At 40.8% G+C, this 25,897-nt stretch overlaps 1 protein-coding gene across 3 annotated transcripts in view; it reads left to right on the top strand.

Annotated features, from left to right (window-relative positions):
• The window catches only part of nfatc2a (nuclear factor of activated T cells 2a), a 174,322-nt gene that overhangs the window by 114,029 nt on the left and 34,396 nt on the right, over nucleotides 1-25,897 (top strand). For all 3 annotated transcript variants that reach the window (XM_041204464.1, XM_041204463.1, XM_041204462.1), the window contains exon 9: nucleotides 820-1,665. In XM_041204464.1, the coding sequence (XP_041060398.1) occupies nucleotides 820-1,665 (846 nt within the window). The remainder of the gene's footprint in view (nucleotides 1-819; nucleotides 1,666-25,897) is intronic.

Below are 25,897 nucleotides of genomic sequence, written 5' to 3'. Positions count from 1 at the left end.
ATGCATTGCATTAAAAGTAAATATTTTTCACTGATATTGAAAAGGAATATTCTAAGCATTGACATTCTTTAGTTGTATGCTGGTCAGGTGAAGTAATGTCATCAGATGGGAAATCCCTTAAGCAACATCCTGAGTGAAGCATTTGGGTCTAGAAATTTGATGGTGCCACACCTGTTTTTCTGATACCAAACAGACACATTCAATTTGACAGGCAGGAACCGCAGGCACATTGTGACCCAGAAGTTGCTCCTGTCTTGTTGGTATAGGAAAAAAATAGGCTGCCAGGCCCTTGCCTCAAAAGGGCATTTGGTCCTTTACACATACAAATAAGAGGCCTAATGCCTGGTTAAGGTCCTCTGTGCATAATTGGGGTGCCCTGAATATAGGTGGTGCCAGGCCAGTTGCGCTCAGTGAAGCCAGGTCTATATGCGGCCAAACCTCTGAGGAACTGCTGACAATTGCTAACATTAAGATAAGATTAAAAATGTGTACCTGAACATGGGAAGTGAAGGAATGTTTGATCCTGGATTCACATTCAAACCACAGGCCACTGCCAGTCACAGTGCAACTTGCCCCTGGTCTCCTCTGCCCTTACCCGCCTCACCCATCCGCCCCCACTTGACATATAACGTCCTGATCGCCTTTCCTTCCCTTTTAAGCATTTGCCTCCACAAACCAGCAGAGCAAATGTTTAAGCCCTGGGCTTTTAAAAATCTAAGTATTAAATAGCTTAAATAATTTGTACTGTGACCACATATTGTTTGGTAGTAGATGTAAATATGTTAACACAAGCTGTACTTTCTATGTAATTTATTTCAGTGCCTACTATTAAAACAGAGCCTACTGATGAGTGTGAAGACACCATTTTCTGCAATACTATACATCATAGAACCATGTCTCAGTTTTATTCTACGCAGCAGGTCATGACCCCAGTGATGGTCACTAACCCCACTTCCTGCCTTGGGGGAAGTATGGCTTCCTGTCGTTCTGGATTTTCTCCACATGATTCTAAGTACCAGCAGCAGAATCCAACAGGAGTTGTCTATCAGAGATCCAAAGGTGGCAGTCCTAATCATCTTGGCTATCAACCACCTACAGTTATGGTGCCATCAATTCCCATAATTCAAGATGCTCACAAATCAGTGTTGGTGCATGCCGGGTCACCAGTCCAGCCTTCTATGACACACCACTCTCCAACCAATCAGTCTTCCACCATAATTCATCATTCCCATAACAACCATGAGTCTTCTTCCATGATTCACAATTCTCCAACCAATCATCAATCACCTCTGATACAACACTCCCCAACCCATCAGCAGTTATCTTCTCTGATTCACCATCCACCAAGTAGCCAGCAGTTGAGATACAGCAGCCACCAGGATTATCAGCACCAGGTATATTCAGAGAATGATGCCCATGTGCCTATTGTGCGGTCTAGTACACCACAAGCAGTACATCATATGCAAAAAAATAGCCCAAATCAGTATGCAGCTGTGATTCAACAACAGCAAACATCCGATGCAATCCAGAAGGTTTCCAAAAATGGCACTTCACCAACTCACCTTGCATCATTGATACTGGATCAGCAGGAGAAGGAAACTACAGTTACTGGAGTCACAGTGAAACAGGAACCACAGAACCTGGACCAGGCATATTTGGATGATGGTAAGAAACAATTATTACAATAAAGATATTGGTTTAACTGAAGTACAAGGATCTTTTCAAAATATAAGCCAGATATTGAAAAAAACCACAAAAATTTTTGTCTATCACAACTCATCCTTTTAAAACAAAATCTTATGCAGGTATCTCTTATGATTTTATACGCATAAAGATGAGGGATGACAGTATGACAGGGCTAGGAAGCTGACTCCCCCTGTACTGACTTTTGTTTATTTACAGCATCAACTTTTTCCAGCTATGATATGAAAGAATTAAATGCAATATAGGGATCTCCTTACACAGCTCTAAATTTGTACCTGAAGTCTTAACTTCAGAGAAGTGCCTCCTCCACACTGTTCAGTCACATTTAATTTCCCATACCATATAATTATATAATTACCCTTATAATTGAAATTGTCCTAATAGCAAAAAATAGCAGCAATTTATTTTACTGTGGACTTGTGTTCACTCAGACAGGAATGGGACATTGATTTCATTTGGAATTAATACTCTTCAGAAAGAGACTTTGGTTTTATCTGTCTCAGTTAGGTTCAAAGCCATGATTGTTTGGGTCAAAGTACATAGGGCAAAATGTTCCATCCACTACTTGTCATGCTAGTGTAATTTTCATAAGTGTCAATTCCACCACAGAGCTGTGCTTTCCAATTTAATGATTCATGTCTTACTTATATTTATTTTGCCCACAACCAATTTGGGATTTTTGCACAGGAGTAACATGAAGCTTCAAGGTAAGTAAACAGTTGGTTTGTCGTCATTTTATCCCTAGTTTTTTGATTTGAAAGGGGTTATCTGGAGAATTATTTTGGGCCTTGCCTTAGTGAAGGTTGCCAAAATATGGGGAAGATTCAATGGTAGATGATTATGATCTCAGCCATGCCCTTGCTCTCAAAGCCCATTGGCAGCTTTCAAAACCTGGCATTGGTGGCAAGTTGTAATCCTACTGAATGTTTTTACTTGAGTTCCCACATTAGTCATATGTGCACAGGAAGCAGTCTGGGGCCAGGGTCTTAAGCCAATGTGTTATCTAGCACTCAGCATTACATTTCTAGCTGATGTTTGTGCTTAGTTTCTTGATAGCTTCTAAAACACATAAACACATGCAGTTTTATTAGGTACATGAAGCTCATATGGAAGGATCTGAAAACATGAAGTACAAGTGCTAGAAGGTTGGCTTTCAGCACAGTTCAAAGGTAGCAGGAAAAGAATCTGGTTCATGTCCAAAACTTCTATTGGAAAGTCTTAGAAATCCTAAAAGATTCCATGTGGTATGTTTGTGATCTCTCCAGAATAAGTAGCTGAGATTTAGAAAAAGGTCAGTTACATTAGTTTGGATTTGCAAAGTGGATCAATCACAATTTTTTAACTTTATATGATGTCAGGTGAGGACAGCAATTGGCTGGTTATGAAGCCTGCAATGATTGAATAGTTCATAGACACTTTTGGCCCAGTTTTACCCATTTAAAACTTGCATAGAATTAAAAATGTGCGTCAATCCTATTTAATTTTTAATTTTTAAAAATTTCCATCTGTGAAAACCTGACCTGCAATTGCGAGTAGACGTGGCAATGTGCTCGCTGCATTTAGGTACCTTTATCCTGAATAAACACACTTGCCAGAAATAATGGAAATGGTTTTAAATCTTTGATTCCTGGAAGCTGTTCAGCAACCTCATTTCCTAAATGCCAAGCCTTGCTGACAAATGGAATCACTCAACCAAGAGATCAATTAATGATCTAGTTTGATATCTGGTAGTGGAAACCATATTGAATTAATATCACTGCTGAATGGATTTGCTTCAGCCACTCATAGCTGAACTCCTCCAATCTCATGAATTGTCAGTCTATTCTGATACACAGTAACCTCCTATCCAAAGATTCCTGTTAATAGATATGGGAAATAATCCTAACTGGTTTGATATATCAGGGCCTAAATATTTCACGTTCATTCTACTTTTATATTACTTGCGGCTGAGTTGGGCCGGGCATACAGCCAGCATGCCTGATACTCACTCCCCGAAGCAAATCTTCGATGGAGAACTTGAGTCTGGAGTGCAATCTCATGGCAGTCAAATGAAGGCTTCACTTAGGAATTTTGACATCGACCCTGAATCCTGGGAGAAACTCACCCAGGATTGCTGCACCTGGCGCAACCAAATAAAAAACAGTGCAACTGCCTTTGAAAGCAAGCATGTATCACAGGCAGAGAGAAAATGCAAGGAGAGGAAATCCTGAACCAGCAACCTGTCCAAAACTCAATTGTCTGCACTATCCTCTCCTAATTCCAGCAGAACCTTCTGGGTGCAGTTCGGCCTCAGCATCACCTCCGTACCACTGGAAGCCTGTCAAACACCCCAGAAGTTGAACATGGTTATATTTGCCTCAAAGGATGAACAAGAAGAATGGAAGTAGTTCAGTCATTTTTTCTAGTTCTCTTATGTCGAATTGGACCAATGATACTGGGATTAGATTTGTCCAAAGTCAGAAGGGCAATTTCTTTTATCATTCAGTTTCTCTATTAATTGTCATCCCATCCCCTCATCTACTGAAGGTTTTGAATCTTTGATGTCTTCATTTCCACAAGCTCCAATATCCCTCTGGTAACATGTCTAAATTATTTATGCATGAACCTTGGTGTCAGGAAGTGATTTGAACAATGGAGATATTATGTCAACCTTGATTGTGTTCCAGTTAACGCCCACCCACATGTGCATTTTTAGCAGATACTAGTGGACAGTAATCAGGCGGAAGAATCCTCACTAATTTTTCCTTTCTTTGCAATTATGCCATTAGAGCTGCCTTTGCTAAAACCAACTAACTCAGATACTGAACCTGGCTGCTTTGTGCCCTGTATGATTCACCTAATCCCAGGATAACAGAATCACCCTCAAATGCGATCTTAATGCTCCTGCACATGTGCATTTGCTTCTGCATGATCAGATCCCAGAATTGCAGATCCAAGCTGCATATTGCCAATACATGATTTTTTTAAGCCACTGTTGCTGTTATTATGAGAAGTAGGGACTAAAACACAATTCCTGGGGGACTTCACTGCCTGTGCAGTATAAATATGTCGGGTGTAGCACATCAACCCAGACTACTGGCTAGTTGAGTCTAGAAGTGACAAAAGCATGAATGAGTTTTTCAAGTAGATAAACTTAGGTAGGGGTAGGTGACTGTACAGATTAGAGGTAGTGATGGAGGTGATACGGCTCTGAAAATCAGTTCAGGGGTGAGTAAGACTGTATGATTCAGCTGAAGATAAATGGCTAGGGAGCGGAGTGGAATCGATGGTGAGGATATCGAGTTTGTGAAGGGGACCAAAGATAATGGCTTCAGTCTTACAATATTTAGCTAGAGGAAATTAATGCTCATTGGAGATCGGATGTTAGATAATAAGTCTGACAACACAAAGACAGTGAAGGGGGCAACAGAAATACAGCTCGGTGTCATCAGCATATCTGTGGAAGCTGACCTCTGCAGATGATACTACTGATAGCATGTAAATACAGAAGAGGAGGTGGGCAAAGATAGATCCTTGGGGAATCCTGGATTCACTGGTACATGGCTGCAAGAGAAGCCATTGCTAGAGATGCACCAGATACAATTAGATAGGTAAAAGTAGAACCTAAGGGAGAACAGTTCCACTGAGCTGATCAATGGAGGAGAGATGTTGGAGGAGGTGTAGCCAACCCTGTCAAAAGCACATGTGAAAGGAACAAAAACAAGGGCATTTAGGATATATGGTTGGTTTATTTATAATATAGGATTATAGGTAAAACTGTTAACTTATAAAGGGGCATCAAAATACTTCTTTTGGGGTAAGCATCTCATTTAAGCTTGTTTATTTTAATAAGCATGAAACAATCTAAAGCAGACACCATTGATCCCACTGCACAATTGGAGTGAGTGAAAATAGTTAATAATAACTAGAATTAGCTAACAAATGTCTATTACCTGAATTTGTTGTTTATCATAGGTATCCAGAATAATTTTCAGTTTGTTTATAGCTGCTTGTGTTAGTTATAATATTATCGTTGCAGAATAAAAAGGATTCAAACAGCATGGCGATCATATGTATGCAATTGATCTTAATACAAACCTCATGTGAACAGTAAGCCTGTTATTTATGTGGCGGATCATAATGTCACAGTCAAGTCTCATTATAGCACATTCTGTTGTTACAAAGCATCCATTATAATGAACCACTCCCTAGTACTTGCTGAAACTCCATTTACTATGAGTAGAAAAGATCAAACCTCCCTCAAGCAATCCTTTGAGAAGGATAAGTTGTCACTTCCCATGAGTTTGTAATGTTGAGATTTGACTCTAGGATTATGTGATAGTTAATTGTTTATACCCATGGATAATATGTTGACAGCAGTGGTGATCATGAATAGTGTGCAAATTATTATTCAGGAGAATTATTGCAACAATTCATTTACTTAATATAAATTCTACTGATGTAATTGAGACACTTAAAGTTGCAGAACCTGTAATGTAGCCTAACCATATTTTTAATAGGACATTATTTGAAGATGTATAAAGACTAAGAACAAGGATTGTGAGTGTTATGTATTCATGATGCTGATTTCTGCTCTTCATACATATGCTTGCTTGTGATGGACGGGAATTTTGAGTGAAGGAAGAATGCATCATTGGAATAGAAAGCCATATTTCCAATTGTCTTCACAAGTAATCAAGTTAGGAAAGTAAATCACTCTTGGTTCCCTTCCTCTTGTGAACAATCAGCTTTTCCTCTGCTCTTTGTAATTTTAATTAAGGAGTCTAGTGATGGGCCAAAGCCCAGAATACAAAGCAACAAGGTGCATGCAAACATTAATAGAATCTGAGGGATGTAGAGAGGAATCAGTCTTTGGATGATGGTATAAGTTATATCCCATTTTAACTTCAAGGGATTTTTACTGGTGTTTTTGCATTTAATAATTCCATCCACTTCTGTCCCGAAACCCAGTGTGCTTTCAGAACTTGAAGATCTACAATTGATTTGATCTTCTTAGTCTGGTAGCTGCAAGGGAAATGCCGTGAACAAAGGAGCCCTGTATATATTGACTTCAACGATTTCACCAAGGCATTTGACCATGTGAGTAGAGGCGATCTGTTTAAGTTGCTAGTGAAAATTGGCTGTCTGCCAAAGCTGCTCAGTGTGATCTACTCTCCATGAAAACGTAATGGGTAAGGTAAGCAAAAGTGGTGCAACATTGGAACCCTTTAAGACCTGCAGTCATGTCAAACAGGGTTGTGTTCCAGCACTCTTTGGCATATTCCTCTCTTTGTTGCTGTCATATGCCTTCAGGTCATCTACAGAGGGTATCTACTTACTTACCAGAACTGACAGAAAGCTGTTCAGCCAAGCCCTCATCAAAGAGTTGCTCTGCAACTAACATGAGGAACAACTGCAGCAGCAATGGACAGACTCTCTCATGCCTGTAAAGAGTTTGGTTTGACCATCAGCATCAGGAAGAAAAATGTCATGGCCAGGATGTTGCCATACTGACATTTACCAGCATTGTCAATGTGATACTAGAGGTTGTTGATATCTACACACATTTCGGCTCCACAATCACCATCAGCCTGTCACTTCATGCTGAAATCAACTCACACATCACAGAAGCTACAGCTGTTCTGTTCAAGCTGATAAAGAGAGTGTGGGACAACAGAAACCTGACTGTGAACAACAAATTGCGAATCTACCAAGCCTGTATTCTTAGCGTTCTGCCATAACCAACAGTGGTGTGACCTGGACAATATATCCTAGGCAGGAAAAAAGATTGAACCGTTTCACTTTTTGCTGTCTCAGACATATCCTTGACATCTCTTAGCAGGATAAAGTCACCAACTCTGAGGTCCTGGAATGTGTTAATTCCATCAGCATACACTCATTGCTAAGTAAATGACATCTGCATTGGCTCAACCATGTTCATTGGAAGGGTGACACCGTATACCCAATGACCTTCTGTATGGTGAATTGACGACTGGATCATGTCCCCCCAGGTGTCCATACCTCTGCTGCAAGGATACCTGTGAGGGAATATGAAGATGGCGGACATTGATAATGATAACTGGGAGACAATGGCTGGCGGCTGTGACCTCTGGAGGCTGAATGTTTGGAAGGGCATTGGAAGAGTTGAGCAGAAATGAAAAGCTCATGACAGAGAAGAGGGCCCAGAGAAAACAGAGGCCAACAAATCCTGCACCTCCTCAGCCCAGTGTCTTCCTTTGCAGCAAATGTGGCAGGGACTGCCATGCCAGAGTGGGGCTCCTTACCAACATCAGGCGAAGCTTAACACAGAGCTCACCACCATGGTGCAAACCATCGTCTTATGAGATGAAAGGCCACTATCTGTTGCATTAAAACTTGAAACTTACGACTATGATCTAAGAAAAAGAGTCAATGGAATTAGATTGTGAGAGTGACGTCAATTTAGATAGCTGTTGTTTCATTGCAAAATAGATGCATTGTTCAACTTTGAAACCCATTTTGTTTTTGTATCTGGCCTGATGGGACTGCATAGTCTTTTCTAGTTATGTACTTTCTAATGTTACTAATGATAAGCTTTCATTCATTTTTCTTTTTCTTTATTAACCCCTCTTCCTCCTATGACATTTCAATGCACAAGAGGATTAAATAGGAGTTGAGGAGAATTTTCTTTTCACCCAGAAGGTGATTGAGATCTGGAATTCACTATCTGAAAGGGTTACAGAGGCAGAAACTCATTGCATTTAAAAATTACTTTGATATGCATTTGAACTGCCATAGTCCACAGAGCCACGGGCCAGGAATTGGAAAGTGGGATTAGATGGGACAGGTCTTTTTTGGTAGACACAGAGATGATAGGCCAAATGGCCTCCTCCTGTGCTTGTTCCATGTTTCAAAGAGGATATTTCAGGGAGGTCACTGTTGCCATTATAATGAGGGAAAATAAACACTTTTGAAAAGAAAAAACAATCCTGATGAATTAAATAAAAAAATAATTCTAGATGCAATATTTTGGAATTTAATTTAGCTTTCTATGTAGGCATGGAGATAAATATGTGAAATTGGCACATATTTTTGAGTTTGGACAATTAAGACTTAATGATAACAATGAGCATTAAATCCAAAGCGATATTTGGACAAAACTATTGAATAGATCAAATAATTCATGCACATCCTTAGAACACTTTATAGTTTATTAATGTTCTTCCTGCAAGTATGCAATACTCTGCGTGTGATTATATATTTCTGATGACTAAATGATCCTTATATTGTGTTAGTGATGGGATGTGTCCATTCGCTGGCAGCAGGTGTTGACAGTTCTTGGGAATTGGGTAGCGCAATGGGTCAGACACAATGATCTTTTATTTCTGGAAATTGAACTCCAGCCCAGACTGACTGGATGGAAATCTTTTTCTACTGCAGCAAGGGTGCTTTATGAAATTAGTTTGCGGAGCATCAGTCTAGTTCTCAGTAGCCCACAACATGAAATTACCTCTAAATGTTCACTAAATCAGAGGGATGTGTACAGGTTTCCTGTAGCCCAAAAATACACTAGTGCATTCTGCTTTGTCTTGAACTTTGTATTTGAATTCAGACCATCAGCATTAAATAATGTTGATCCTTCTGAATGCTCATTCCAATTATCACTATCAAGTAAAAGCAAAATACTGCGGATACTGGAAATCTGAAACAAAAACAGAAAACGCTGGAAAAACTCAGCAGGTCTGACAGTATCTGTGGAGAGAGAAACAGAGTTGACGTTTACGGACTCGAAACATCAACTCTGTTTCTCTCTTCACAGATTCTGTCAGACCTGCTGAGTTTTTCCAGCATTTTCTGTTTTTATCACAATCAGGTAGATTGGAATTGAGTGGTGATGAATATCACATGGCATGGTGGCAGGCTATCCAATATGCTATCCAATATCCAATATATTCTGAAGAAGAGTCACCTGGGCTCAAAAAGTTAACTCTGTCTTTCTCTCCACAGATGCTGTCAGATCTGTTGAGTTTTTCCAGTAATTTTTGTTTTTGTTTCTGATTTCCAGCATCCACAGTATTTTGCTTTTATCCAATATGCTGTTCATCTCAACTGAGTTTGCTGCTTCTAGGTGTAGATTTCAGATGTTATATCATTTTACCTTCACATAGAAATAAAATACACTTATCAACATTTTTATCCATTTAAAAAAATTTAAACCATTAATATTGTCAGCATAAGCTTAACACATTTTGGGCAATGACTAATATCCCAGCCGCAGTTTCTTCACTACTCCTATCTACATGTGGCTGCATGTATTCAATCAAGAATTAACATTTACAGAAGAACTAATAACCTGTGAGAAGAAAGTAAAGGAAGGGAATGGAGGGGGAAGAAGTTGTGATAATTCATAAACTGTATATTAAGGCTTTATAAATCCCACATTCTTTCCACTGAGGGTGATTTCAAAGCATTCTCAGCAGAACCTAATATAACTTGCCCCTTTTGTAACTCCTTAATCAGCCCCTGGTATCTTTTAACCACAAAACATTTTCCATTGTTTGGATATCGGTACTTCATCTCCATCGGCCTACTATTACATTGAGTACCCTAGTATTTGCTGGAGCTTGCACATCTTAATTATCACAGTGTGCAGGGGTCACTGATGGACCCTGTAACTGATGTGAAATTGGGGAAGTTATTGGAAAATCACATTTGCCAGGAATTGATTGATGCAACGTTAAACACTCACAACCAATCTGTACCAATTTTATGTTAATGTATCGTGCCCTCATATTTAAAACACGAATGTACTTGGTAATAAAGCAGCTGTAACAAAACACTGTCTGAGTGTCCAACTCACTAATGTGCAACAGGGGAAATGGTTCCTTTTTTCAAATAATTCTTAGTTAAATACCTTACAAATAATTCTCCATACTTCTTTCTTTAAAAATAATTTGTACATGAATAAATGATTTATAGAGCTTAAGTGACTCTGATCATGTACAGAAGTGACTCTCAGCTTCTCGCACACATCAGAGAACCCATCTCTGTGATGTGCATGGCTGCAAATTAGGAGTTAAAAGCTTTCACACAGTACTGCAGTTAAAATAATTAGTATTAGCCTCATTCTGTAGCGTTAATGTGTTTTTAAAACAATGTAATTCAGTTATTGTTACAGTTAACCTTATAAACTACAGCCTTGGTTTATTTGGTTGTCGAAGTTGAATTTCACCCCATATCTCTTCGTAAGATTATTTTTTTCTGAGATATAAAGATGAATGACTTTCTGTTAATAATTAAGTTCTTTGATCTCGGTTTGTACTGAGCTAAAACTCACTATCAGCGACAGTTCAGTCTTTTACCTTAGTCCCTAGAAAGCTTAGCCTATAACAAAACCAAAAGTTACTCATTTACATGACTTCAGCTAAATGGCTGCAGCAACTTTTAATGTGGTTGCAGTATTTCTGCTCCATGAAATTCAGTCTTCAAATTGATTGACCTTACTTACAACGCTGCCCTTAGTATGGTTCAGATTTTGGTGGGTTCCCAAGCACTGCTTTATCTTCAGGTTACTGTGCTTTATCAGAACAAATCTACAACAGGGTGAGAAAAGTAAAACATGCAAACCTGCATTGAAATTAATGGTCAATTTTCACCTAGAACAAAAGGGTGCAGGCAGGTGGCCAAGCAAGTTTGAAATGAATTCGCTGGCCTAAATTTCAGTTCTGGGTTGTTTTGATATTATACGGTCCACAAGAAGAGGGTGCACTGCAGCTGCCAGGCAGGTGAAGACCCAGTGGCCCTTGGTCACCCACCTTTTTGAAGGAAAGTGGCAGGGAGTTGGTCACCAGAGGGTCTCGCACGAGGGAAGAGTAAACAAGGTGAATGATTCACGTCTGAAAAGGCAGAACAGAGTCTATCTGGGATTATTTGCCTTTTTTTAAGGTAGGCTTGATGCCTTTAAGGCCCAGCATAGCATCCACATCAGCTCTCAAGAGGCATATGTCTTGATGGACCTGTATGACATACAGGCTAGATTTCTTTGGGTGGCCTGGGACTTGCCCTCAAAGTCTCTGCCAGATGTAGGAGAAGATGAGAGAAAACTCATCAGACTGCTTCCCCCAGCTCAGATTGGAATTTAGAATTGAGCAGAAGCCCAGCTGATTGAGGTTCTACCCCCAAATTCCTGTCCCCACACAGGAAATCCACTGTGTACATGCCCTTCCTCACTCCAGGAATTGTAGCCCTAATGGAGAGGAAGAAAGAAAGAAAACTGGGAGAATAATTACAGCCTAATATTGCATTAGGCACATGGATCCAAAGGTTGTATTGAGTGTAGATCCAGGGCTTTTCTGGATTCATGCTTTCCTCTCAACAATACTAAGTTGGTGCTTCTGCCTCAGGTAGTTTTACACACTACATGGGCATCTTGAGTCAGACGGCGAGTTTATATTTAGTGCAAAATGGTAATTGCTATGTCCCCATAGATTGTCCAGAGGCTTAACTGCTTACTGCTTTTGTAGCTGTTTTTTAATTCATGTGTGGGTAGAAAGTAATTGCAATATGTATCTGACTTCCTAACCTTAGTTCAAAAATGACTTTAAGACCAATTTGAAGCTGTCTGATCTGCAATAGGCTTTTATCTGTTCAGAAGTTGCGTAGTTCAGCCTTTTCAACTCAAATTGGTTACTGGTTCTATTCTTGGCATTAAAAACAACATTAGATGTATTGAGTTAGTGTTATGAAGAAAATATCCTTTCCATTTTACTTAGCGTAATTCCTTCCCCAATTCCAGTGACATGCAAATAAATTCGCAATGCTGAAAGAGAATCTTTAATTTTGCGACAGCTGCCATTTTGTACTTGATGTGGATAGGAAGATTGCTCACAAAATACTTTTTTGAGGTTGCATTGTCCTATTTTTCTTTTATCTAATCTTCAATGTGAGGCCAAACACAATTAATTTTGTGATTTCTGGTCTTGCCAGTATCAGGAATCTGTTATAGAATTAACTTATTTTTTACATTTTCTATGTGTTTTGTAGCTACTATCTTGTCTGTACTGTTGGGTTTTGTGGCATTTTGAGAGAGCATTAAAGGGCTCATCGTAAAACATTCTGAATTTTCCCAGTGTTTCCTCAGAATAACTGCAGGCATTGTAAATGCCGTTGTAACGAATGGGATGGAGAGGAGAAGGGAGTGGGGAGATGCTGTGGTCTTCAATCCTTGTTTTGCATCCCCAGAATTGGTACAAATTCAATAGCACTAACTATCATGAGGGAAATCAAGCCTCAAGTACTTAGAGCCATACAAAACAGAAACTCCTTCAGCTCAGCTCAGGCTGCATCATTTCTGAAAGACAGTTTTAAAGATAAGAGATTATATCTTTGCACGTGTTTTTCAGAAAAGAAAATTCAATGGACTCCTTATCTAGATCCTTATAACTTCAGCCCATGGAGCGCTTTTGAAATACAGTCGTATAGTTCTTCTAAGTAAATGCTGCATCCCTATGAGCACTAATCTGATAAAGTCATTATTTTCGCTGGAAGTTTTCAAAAGGCAATTGGAATATTTTTACATATTCTGTGCATAATTATTAATCGCAGATTGATGCTAAAAGTGCCATTTTTCATCTCTCCCTGGATTAACGATCAAAGTGATATTCTATCTGGGCACTGTTCAAAGAATTTTATACAGCTCATTATGATTCCACTAAAGCTTTTGTGGTAAAGCTAACTATGTAGATCCTGGAGTTTTACAATCTGATAGAACTTGGTGGTATTGCTTGTGTACAGGAGAAGCTAAATCTCACTGTTTTATTGTAATAGCACATGCATTTAAATCTTGGCTACCTTTCGAAATAGAAATCCAACCTGTGAATAAGTATTTAAATATATTCAGCAAAACCAGTTTTTAAAAAATGCTCCATGCTCCTCCATGACTCCATTGTAGATGCACCAAGTAGTCTGTTACTTGGCTATAAAGACCATAAAGTTTATAGTTTGATTTCTGACCATTATTGAGTTACCTGATACCAGCCAGATCACTGAGGTTGGGGGCGTGGGGGCACTATGATTAGTCACAATGCCCTTGGAACAAACAGAAGGAAAACCATCCAGGATTCCCACTTCTAATCACTACCCAGTTACTTCTAATGAAAGGTGTGCCCTTGTGAATGTCAAGTGAGACACAGTTCGGATGTTCATGATTAATGTGCCTGGTGACACTCATTCTCTAGGCCCATGGATGAAGAAGGAAGGACTGTACAGTCTTGGTACTGAGGTGCTGTCAACTCCTGACAGCTAACTCCTAGCTTGGAACTACTGCTGTGTCTTTGAAGTGAGTTGGGCAGCCAGGCTTCATCTGCTAGATCCTACTGGCATGCTGTAGTGTGTTTTGTGCCTCTCCAAGTTATGCAGAGGTGACAAACCAGGTTCTATGTATGAACAGGAGCTTTATTTTGATGCTTCTAAAATATTTGCTTTCTCGTACTTACTGCTTGCTTTATGTTTCTTATAGCACCCACTTATAACAGCATACAACACAGTGAGCAGTCAACAGACGCACACAATCAACCACCGAACAATTGAATACAACATGCTGTTCTGAGGGAAAAGGATAGTGTTCTAGCATGAGCTACTTTATTATGGTATCATCAAGCATTTGAACAGTAACCATTTCCCTAATTCTGGGGCCCCAATCATCGGCTGGATAGCTGGTGTGATGGCAGCTCCCAAACCCTGAAAGCCCTGAGTCACTTACTTAGACAAGGCAAGATTACAGGTGCTGTCTACTATGTACCACACTGCTGCCACAGCTTCTGTCATTGTTTCCATGGAGGCAGGAGGCCCCAAGTTGTTCCTGGTTCCCTTTTAACCTGGGAATCTACTTCAGACCTGTGAATGCAACTGTTACTTGCTGTTCTAGACCCTGCAGAACAGATATTACCTCCATGGCGTTGCTGTATATCAGAGTATCTTTGGGGGAGATGGTGGTGTAGTGGTACTGTCACTCTGCTAGTAATCCAGAGGCCAAAGCTAATGCTCTGAGGACAGGGGTTTAAATCCCACCATGGCAGCTGGTGGAATTTAAATTCAACTAATAAAATAGGGAATATAAAGCTAGTCTCAGTAATGGTGACCATGAAATTATTGTCATAAAAACCCATCTGGTTCACCAATGTCCTTTGGGGAAGGAAACCTGCCATCTTTACCCAGTCTGGCTTACATGTGACTCCAGGCTCACAGCAATGTGGTTGACTCTTAACTGCCCTCTGAAATGGCTGAAGAAGCCACTCAGTTCAAGGACAATGAGGGACCTGACAAATGCTGGCCTTACCAGGGACGTCCACATTCCATGAATGAATAAAAAAAAATTGAGGCACCGTTGAAGCTGAGTCAAGAACTCTGATGTCCTTAAGCACCTTCTACTCAGCCTTTGTAGAGAAGATGCCACATTTTCTCTCACTTGCCATATTTTCAGGTCCCCCATGCTTTGTGCGTCACCCAGTGAGCTTCCATGTCTATGACTAACTGGTTCCCTCCACCACTGGTGCCAGGATAAGGTGAGCCAAGTGATGCAGGTGTTAAGATGAAAAGGCTTGGCATTTTAGTGGATGCTGTGTTGCTATCCAACCATCATCATTTCCACCCGACCTTCAGAAAGGTGGATGCTTAGGGATGGGGTATAAATACTGGCTTTGCAGCGACATTCATATCCGAAGAAAGAATAAAAAGAAAGGCCTTTTTCTTTGTCCTCCTTGAGCTGCTCTTCCTTCTCCTGTTTAATTATCTTCTGCTGCTCTGCTGGATCTTCAGGAAAAAGGAGCATAAGGTCAGAATGATTGAACACATCTTCCTGGGATGCAGGACATATTGGAAAGGGATGAAAAGCTATGTGTCTGTAATGATACAGAAGGCTGCCATGGAGAAATAACAGGGGCTTTAGCACCTGACTGGCAGTGGGAAGATGGTGTCGGCTTCAGCATCTGCCACAGATATGCCACTGTAACAATAGCAAGATAACCTTTTTTATATATTTAATCATGGGATGTGAGCATCACTGCTAAGGTCAGCATTTATTGCCCATCCCTAAGGAGATGTAAAGTTGTTGGAGCTGCACTGAGCCAAGCAAGTGGAGAATATTCCATCAAATTCCTGACTTGTGCCTTGTAGATGGTGAAAAAGCTTTAGGGAGTCACACGCCACAGTATATCCAGCTTCTGACATGTTCCTGCAGCTGGTATTTTTGTGGCTGGTCCAGCTAAGTTTCAAAAGGAGTCAGAATGGGGATCCCTCTTTCTGCTTCCAACAAGCATTGTGCACTAACTTGTTCAGCAAAGAGAAAAAGGCAATGTAAATGAGGCTTAAAATTTTGGCAGGCAATGGTGTAGTGGACTAGTAATCCAGCAACCCAGGGTTACACTCTGGAGTCCTGGGTTCGAATCCCGCCACGGCAGATGGTGGAATTTGAATTCAATAAAAAGACTGGAATTATAAGTCTAATGATGACCATGAAACCATTGTCGATTATCGTAAAAATCCATCTGGTTCACTAATATCCTTCAGAGAAGGAAAGCTGCCGTCCTTAACTGCATGTGACTCCAGACCCACAGCAATGTGGTTGACTCTTAAATGCCCTCTGAAATAGCCTAGCAAGCCACACAGTTGTATCAAACCGCTAAAAAGTCTCAACAAAGGAATGAAACCAGAAGAACCACCCGGCATCAACCTAGGCATTGAAAACGACAACGGCAAACTCAGCCCTGTCGAATCTGCAAAGTCCTCCTTACTAACATCTGGGGGATAGTGCCAAAATTGGAAGAGCTGTCTCACAGACTAGTCAAGCAACAGCCTGCTCCTTAGACCTTCCAAACCCACAACCACTACCATCTAGAAGGACAAAGACAAGGGCAGTCAATTGATGGGAGCACCACCACCTGGAAGTTCCCCTCCAAGTCACTCGCCATCCTGACTTGAAATACATCGCTGTTCCTTCACTATTGCTGGGTCAAAATTATGAAACTCCCTCCCTAACAGCACTGTGGGTGTACATATATCACATGGACTGCAGCGGTTCAAGAAGGCAGCTCATCATCACTTTCTCAAGGGTAACTAGGGATGGGCAATAAATGCTAACCCAACCAGCCAAGCCCACATCCCATGAATGAATAAAAAATAATCACAGAAGTGATGTCCAAGAGGCGAATGTGTAAATGTGCTAAATTTGTGCTGCATGATAGCAATTGACCTGCATAAATTTCAACGTGTTTTGGGAGCTATTTAGGGTAGAAAGAGAGAGAAACCATTTTGCTGGTTAGGTAGTCTAGGGCTAGGCGTTGAGACTGCAAATTAGAGCCAGGCCTTTCAGGCATAAAATTAGGAAACCCTCCTCCATGCAAAAGGTGGTAGAATGTCAGAACTCACTTCTGGAAATGGCATTTGCTGCTAGATCACTTATTAAATTTAAAACTGAGACTGATTTTTTTTTTGTTAATGAATGGCATTAAGGGAAAAGGGCCAAAGGTGGATATGTGGATTTAGGTCATAGGTTGGCCATGATCTCACTGAATCAGAACAGGCTCGAGAGTTTAAAAGACTTACCCCTGCTCCTTTGAATATCTTACTTGACTTTGATAACTTGTTGAACTTTTTCCTACATTGGTCTGGGTGAGTTGCCATCAGGAAAGTGGGCACTATTCTGTCACACTCCTGGCTTGTGTTTTGTGGGCGGTTGACATCATAAGTTCAGTAGTGGGGATTTGCAGCGATGATTGTAGAGTTTTTGGTTCCATTTGGCAGCAAGACCCTGAAAACATTCAGTCTTGAGTTGATAAATGGTAAGCAACATTCCTCTCATGCAAGTGCCAGCCAATGACAATCTCCAACATGAGAGAATCTCACCACCTCCCCATGGCATTCAATGGCATTAACATTGCTGAATTTCACACCATCAACATCTCGGGGTTACCATTGACCAGAAACTGAACTGGACCAGCCATATAAATACTGTGGCTACAAGAGCAGGTCAGAGGCTGGGAATTCTGTGGCAAGTGACTCACCTCTTGACTCCCCGAAGCTTTTCCACCACATAAAGCACAATCAGGATTATGATGGAATTCTGTCCACTTATTTGGATGGGTGCAGCTCCAACAACACTCAAAACGTTCAACACCATCCAGGACAAAGCAGCCCACTTGAGTGGCACCCCATCCACCACTATAACTATTAATTTTCTCCACACCTGCATACTATGGCTACATTGTGTTGTTACACCTACAAGATGCACTGCAGCAACTGGCCAAGGCTTCTGCAACAGTACCTCCCAAGCCCTTGACATCTAGCATCTAGAAGGAAAAGGATAGCAGGCACATTGGAATGACACCACCAGCAAGTCCTGCTCCAAGTCCCACACCATCCTGACTTGGGAATATATCGCTGTTCCTTCATTGTTTCTTGGTCAACACCTTGGAACTCCCTCCTTAACAGCATTATAGATGTAGCAACACCACATGGACTGCAGCAGAGTAGTTCAAAAAAGAAACTCCAGCTTCTTAAGGGCAATTAAGAATGGGCTGGACAATAAATGCTGGCCTTGCTGGTGATACCCACATCCTATCAATGAGTAAAACAAAAAAGTAGAAGCCATTTTATTGAGTTCCATTTATGGAAATGTAAATGGCGAATGATCCCTATGAACCAAAGTCAATTGAGATGAATTATTATATTGTTGCTTTTACTTTCATTTGAATCACAAGGAAAAATGCAACCAACAAAATAACCATTCATGTAAGGTATCAGTACTGCCAACAATTTTTGAAGCTCTTTAGATATTTGTGCCCATGTAGTTCAATTATCTCCGGTACAGAAAACTCCAAACACAGCAGTATGTTATAGTGATCATTTATTAAATATCATCCCTGAATGGAATTCAATCAAAAATATCCTGGTGAAAGATTGTTGTATCCTGGACTATTGGCTAAAAAGCAGCATCATGGATACTTCTCAATCAAAAACTATTCCAAATTATTATTTTTTCTTTCACGGGATGGGGGCATCACTGGCTAGACCAGCATTTATTGTCCATCACTAACTACCCTCGAAAAGATAGTGGTAAGCCGTCTTTGTGAACCGATGCAGTCCATGTGGTGTAGGTATACCCACAATGCTGTTGGGAGGGAGTTCCAGGGCAGCGAAGGAATGATGATATAATTCCAAGTCAGGATGGTGAGTGGCTTGGAGAGAAACCTACAGGCGGTGGCATTCCCATGCATCTGCTGCCCTTGTCTTTCTAGGTGGTAGAGGTCATGGGTTTGGAAGATTCTGTCTAAGGAGCTTTGGCAAGGTAGTACACACTGCTGCACTCTTCCAGGCAAGTGGAGAGTATTCCATCACACTCCTGACTTTCCTGTTCATGTTTTCAGCTGCATTTAATTGTATAAGAATAAAAATAAAGGGAATATAAAATCCATTTTGAAAATGCAACACAATTACACTTAATCAAGACAATTGATTTACTTATCATATGCAAACAATTCTGTGATTTGAACTCATTTTAACTTGAATTCTATTGAAATCTTTATTCTAAATTCCCCTTCCATTTCTTAGGTCTCACTCATAACTGTAAAATTGATCTTGTTACAGAAATGCCTTTTAAATGAGTGTCATTGCATTAGGGGTAGCTTATTCCATATTTGTACCATCAACTATTGAAGATGCCTTCATTTGGCCATTTTTTTTAACGAAATGTTGTAATTTTGTTTTATGCAGTATCTCCTGTACAAAGAACATATTCTTTTCTATTTCTACTATACAAGTTGCTCTCATTATTCAACATCATTTTATCCACCTTATCTCAATTTGGTGTTATGCCCTAATCTTGGTGCTTTCGATACATTTGTGTTGCCAAAAAAATCTGTAGCTGGAAATCTTTTTTATTTGCCTGTCATTACATTCTTTCCAGAGCAATTATATTCTTTTTAAGTTAGAGGAGGAAGATTGCAGGTAATATCCTTCAAAGTTCTGGCAAAACCTTAAACATTTTGTCATTAGTTTTTTATTGTTGTATTGGTTATTTTCAGTTAAGACATTGTAAGCATTGTTCCCTTAGACGTTTCTCCTTAAGCACTTATGATGCACCCGACGATTTCATTTGCCACCTTGACTGCAACATTACACTACCAGTAAGGTTTGATGTTGCGTTACTTTTCATTCCCAATTTCTTTACATATTTCACTTTTTGTAAGGGTTGCCATTGTAGATTTTAAGCTCAGGTGCAAAATTGGGATCCAGACTGGTGGGCGCTTTGGGTGCTATTATATAAAATGACATCTGCAGCACGCACACTTTTGGATGCCATATTAGTGCTGATTTGACACCAACCGATTGGAGCTCATTTCTCCAGCCCCTTCTCAACCTTGCACAGCTGAATCTTCATTCATGCAGCAGGAAGGATGCCCCACCAGCACTGTTTAAAAGGATCACTGACTGCTTCCAGGTTAGCTGATCACTGATTTCTTCTGGCCATTGCTTTAATCCTACAAGTGTTTGCTGTTTTCTATAGTTGTATAAAGTTGCAACAGTATACAGGGAGTGCTGTGGCAGGTGCTCAAGAGTTTTGGCTGACTCCAAGCTTCTGCACAAATCGGTTACTTACAGACATGGATGCAGTAATAGTCATTCTCCTTAGCAAAAAGCATGACTGGAAGAAGGAAAGAGATCATGCAGAGCAGGACAAGCTGCTGGAAGAAGGAGGAGGGGGCAAAGGGTTCTTAGCAGAAAACTATATCTGCCCATGGTGTTCAGGGAGCAACTCTTCTACCTGTGCCTCAGCAAAAGACACTGTGACAGATGTCTGCACTTCAATAAGGATGTCCTCACTTAAATCTGCCACTTGCTGCAGCCACATCTGAAACCTTGAGGAAGGGGAAGGACCACATTGCCAATGGCTCAGAAGGTGGCTAGCGATAAACCTTTATGAATCTGGTTTCTTTCTGTAGCGAAGCAGGTGAAGCAAACTTTTGTTGGCAAGATGCCATTTAATGCACATTGCTTTGTAGGTGCAGCATGTCAACTATAGACCATACTGAAACCAAAAGGAATTTCAATTCCTCAATATCCAACTGATGTGTCATCATAGGTAGAGAATCATGAAGGTCAATGCCCAGTATCTCAGCAGAAGCCCTGATGCCTTCATTCTGCAGCTTTTCACTGTGCCAGCTACATTTCAGCCACCATAGTTGTACAAAATGTGACCACTGAGTGACGAGGGCTATCTGCTGCGACATGGCTCATGGTTCTGTTGTGCAAACCACATGTGTGCAATATGCATACAGTGAAAGCCATGTTGCTATGCAAAATGTAGAGCAGACTATTGGGATGCTGCCTGGATCACTCTGGAGAAGCCGTGCAGTATATGGCTGAGTGCATGTCAAGATTCATTCTAATTTGTTTCATGCTGTACAACCCTTGCCAGCAGTTACATATTGAGCAACTCAGGAGCAGCAGCATGAGGAGGAGAAAAAAGAAGCAAGTAACCCTGACAGCCTTTTTCTGCTCAAGTTGTCTGTGAAGAATATATTTGGCTGTGATACCAGTAACTACAACCCCAATTCCCCATTCACCAACAGTCCAACACCTTATATTTCTTTTGTCACAGTGTCCACTTGGCCACAATGCCAAAAACCACCACAACACAAACATTCCACATCAAATTGATTGACGAAATCATTTGATATTGTATACAGAAGTCAATTAATCACCCTTGTGCATTCCCTTGGTGCCTGTTTTCCATGTGCTTTGTCTATCCTAGTGCTCCTACCCTGCTGCCCAAGTGGCTGCAGCATGGCTGGTGAAAAGCTGCTGACATTCAGTGGAGGATACCTGCAGATAGCCTTGGAGACACCATTGAGCAGCTCTTGGTCTATGTCTCATCATGGGCAGGAGAAGTCTGCATTGCAGAGCTGACATGCAACAGCAAGGACCCTGGCAGAATGGCAGTGGTGGGAAGAAGCCTGATGTCTTGCTGACTGAGGACAACAGGTTCACGGAGCCACTCCTAAGGTGGTGCCTCAGCAATCCTAATAAACTGTTGCTGGACTGATGCACTGCAAGATCCTTTGCACATGGCGATCCACAGCTATGCTGGCAGCAGTCTGAACTTGCATGGCAGCAAACTGACCCTGCATGGCTTTAGTCTGAGCTTCCACTGCCACATTGTTACTTCTGCTGGAAGATGCTTGTGCTGAGATGGAAGCTGAGACAGGGGCTATCAGATGCTGCATTAGGGTTGGGCCACAAAAATGCTGATGGAGCTGGCCAATACCACATTGAAATAGATGGACTTCGAACTCTGTACAAAGCCCTGTTCCAATGTGCTGGACTCCTTCATGCTCCTTGACACCAGTCACAGATTTTCTGGAGACCCCTCAGTGCAACCAAGCATTTTGTTTAGTATACTTATCTGCATTTTTCTGTAGATTGTCCCATTGAAGTGCTCACCTGAGTCCTCTGCAGCATTAACTTGTGTGCAACCTTGCTACGCTACCCCCACCCCCAGCCTCTGGTTAGCTGGCACCTGTGATATCTTTGCCCTCTGCCCTTGCTGCAGCTACTTGGCCAGTTGTCCATGTGTATCAGATACTGACACTGTGGAAAACTTAGCGCTAGCATCAGAGCTGGTGGCTGAGTGTGAAATCATCATCATCACTGTTCTCTTGCTACCCCTGTACTACCAGGTCAGATTCCACTACTTGGATAACTGAAAGGAGAAAGGTACAACAATAAGCATGTGGTAAGGAGAAGGAGACTGAGTATATGATGCCTGCTTACACCATTTGCAGCTTGTGGGTCAGAAGAACGTGTGGGATGACGGGGTGGTGAGATGTGAGAAAGAAGATTAGGTATAAGGATAACATCAGCTTCAATAGTTCCAGTCCCAGCAATGAGAACCCTGATAATGACCAGCACCATCTCCTTCACCAGGTTCAGGCTATGCACAAGTCTCTGTCCTCCTCTGGTTAAAGCCTGCCTCCTCTAGTTGTGTACCACCTTGTCCTACAGAAAAGAAGAAACTGTACCAATGTGTGTCATGCGATCTGTTTGGCTGATGTGGATGTCATGGTTGAATAGCTGGCAGTGTGTTCAAGCTGTGGGGTGCAGATGTGAGGTTTTCAGCAATGAATCATTGGTATGAGTCCTGATTGATTGAGATTATTGGTAGGTGGTTGATGGGGGTGTGGTGAATTGAGCAGACACTGAAGCTAGTGATGCATTTGAAAATGCATTCACTGACCTTTAGCCCTCGTACGAAGCTATTGAACTTCTTGAGGCACCAGGTTCTTTGGGCTTGACTCTAGGCATTGATCTCCATAGCTATCTGCTTCCACTGTCTTCTGGACATTGTCTGGAGGGCCGTCTAACATAGTGCGGATATGGACCATCTCTCTCACTTTCCATCTCCTCCACCAAGGCCTGCACTGCAGCCTCCAAAAACTTGGAGTCCACTCTTTCCCATACTGTGCTATTATTCAATGTTTCCCAGGACCCAATCACTCCTGCATGACTGCCAGTACCTGGTCCAGCCACAATACTCCTCTCTTATAAGAGGCGCAGGCTAGCTTTAAGCAGTGTTGGCTAACTTTAAATGGTGTTAGTCACTCGCACTATTGCCCCCACTCAGGCGTCCAGCCAATTAACAGTACGTTGAAATCATTGACATGAGCATGCAGCACAAAGTTGGCATGCTGCTTGCATTGCAATCAATCGCACCCATTTTCAGGGACTATCTAATTTAGCTCCTAGTATTACACCATCTAATTTACAGGCCCTTCCATATTTCAATATTAGAAGACATTTGCCAATCTTTGTCATTCCTGATCTTTTTGGAACTTTTCCCCACAATTTGATGTTATTAATCAATCATGATTAATGATAATTAGGAGTAGTGGATGACTGTTCCTCAGGCCCTATGTTCGTCTTTTGTTTCCATCCGGAATATTTCCCATTTATAGCACTTTTTAAACTTTTAAACCACTTTAACTACATCTTCTTAGTCTTTATGGGTTAACCTTTTTTTAAGCACTGTTGTTATGTCAGCTGTTTTGCTACCGTCTCTGAGCTACTATAATGTTTTTGCCAGCACTCTCACTGTTTCCTCCTGAAGTTTCTTTGATATCATTGGATGGATATCAATAGATCCACAAAAAACACTTCCTTCACTTGTAATTTCAAAATGATAGTCTATCCTCAATTCAGTTCTGCTTATTAAATCTAACTAGCTCCCTTTGATTTGTTTAAAAGGCCAGGAGCATTATTTTAACCAATTTTATTTGTCATTTCTGCCCCATTCTTCCTCTCATGAAGACTTTGATGAGGTGTGATCTCTGTTTGCATCTTGTTCATGTGCTCATTATTAAGGTGTTTTCTTTATACGGTGTTTCTTGAGTTAAGCTTGAGTTATAAGGATAATTCTAATAATCTACAAATGCACATTTACAGGAGTGGTCACTGGATAATGATCAGGAGTGAGATCCTGTCTGATTTCCTCTCCCAAATCAAGTGTTCCTGAAACCAGTTATAACAATGCTAAGACAAGTGAACAAGTGTGCCCAAAAAAATAGTGGATAGTGCACTTCAAAATTCTTCATTGTGTGTTGTACTCTGAGATGTTTTGGCACAATACAAATCTAATGCTTCAAATTAATTAGCACAAACCTATTACTTTCCTGCTATGAATGGATCAGATACTGAGTGGACTAACTCATTGGGGGAGCGGATAATTTTGTGCCTTACTAGTTAACTTCACAAAAGCTAGAGAAAAATACCATCTTGAATTTCTGTCATTCTGTGGTCCTTGTACCTAACTTTGCATTGAGCTATTGAACGGTTTGGAGTTATATTGATGAAAGGGTGAAAATGGGCACTAAATAGGTCATGTGCTAGTAAGACATGCCTGTCTGGATTTAACACACAAATTTGGGACTAATTGCTGATTACTATGCTTTTAGCTTGCCTGGAGGTACTAAAACAAACATCTGAAGATGTAGCACTCAATTGCTAATCAGAAGCAGATTTCATGGAGCAATGTATGTAGACTTCACGTACCCTCTTATATAGGTGTAAGGTGTGCTGGCTGAAACGCATCGGCATATTTCAGGATGGCTCAGGTACCGAGAGAGAGGGTGAACAGGTTCTCAGATGTGGCACAGGAGGTTCTGAGGAGGGGAGATGTCCTTTTCTTGAAGGGAGAAAGGATCTACCTTACCCTCCTGGCTCTGTCCCCTGCAACATCTGGTTGCATTCTGCCTGACCTCATGCCCTCCTCCCATTCCTCCTGTAGATGAAGGGGGAACCCTAGCAAGATGGACCAAGCAATCCCTTTCTCTTGCTAATATGTATGATGTGTTCAGTAAGGTGGAGTAGTACAATATTTAACCTTTTTAGGTGAAATCTTCAGAGAATCTCCAGATTAAATATTGACAGAGTGTTTATAAAGTGCTGGCAAACTGTCCTTGAAAGTTTTCTGATGTATTTCAAATGTTGTCCTCAAACCTCCAATAGCTAGTGACTGTGCCTTTACGTTGCACTTGAAATCCTCAGCCATTACTTGCTGATTTCCAATCAGCTGTTAGGAAAGAGCATTAGTTCAAAAGCTAGCCATAAAAATGTTGTGTTGCCTCATTGATGAGCACTAGCAGGTAATTTGAGTTGCAGTCAGCCCCTTAGTGATCTTCCGAGGGGGAGCATTCTTAGTCAGCTCCTTTATCAAAATGATATCTTGCATTAAGTGTAGGTAAACCAACATTTCAGCTAAAGATTCCATTGTGGTCAGCATTTTGGCATCCAAACAAGCCAGCAAAAATCACCCCCTTTATGTATTATAATTACAACTCAGATATTTTGGTTTGCCAACCTGATTATTCCTAGAAATTTCCCATTCTAATGTTCTTGTTATGTTCTTGTTCTTTCATTTCCTTTAACCCATCCTCATCTCTTCTTCAAAGTTAAACTATGGTTCTGAACACTGATTTACTTTCTGATTAAAATTTGCTAATTTAGTTCTTTGTACGTAAGATTATGCACTTTGACTTCAAGGCTTCTAGCCCAAATCCACCATTTTCATTAGCACCCTAACATTTTGTTTAACTGTATAATTTATCCTTTTCAGCTTCTCTTACGTGTGCTACTCTGACAAGATCTCTAACCAGTCCTGGTTCATTGTTTAGTACCTTATCGATAA

This window comes from Carcharodon carcharias, chromosome 14 (genome assembly GCF_017639515.1).
Source record: "Carcharodon carcharias isolate sCarCar2 chromosome 14, sCarCar2.pri, whole genome shotgun sequence".
NCBI classification, from domain to species: Eukaryota; Metazoa; Chordata; class Chondrichthyes; order Lamniformes; family Lamnidae; genus Carcharodon; species Carcharodon carcharias.
Note: the sequence above shows the minus strand (reverse complement) of the source record. Positions and strands in the feature narration are given on the sequence as shown.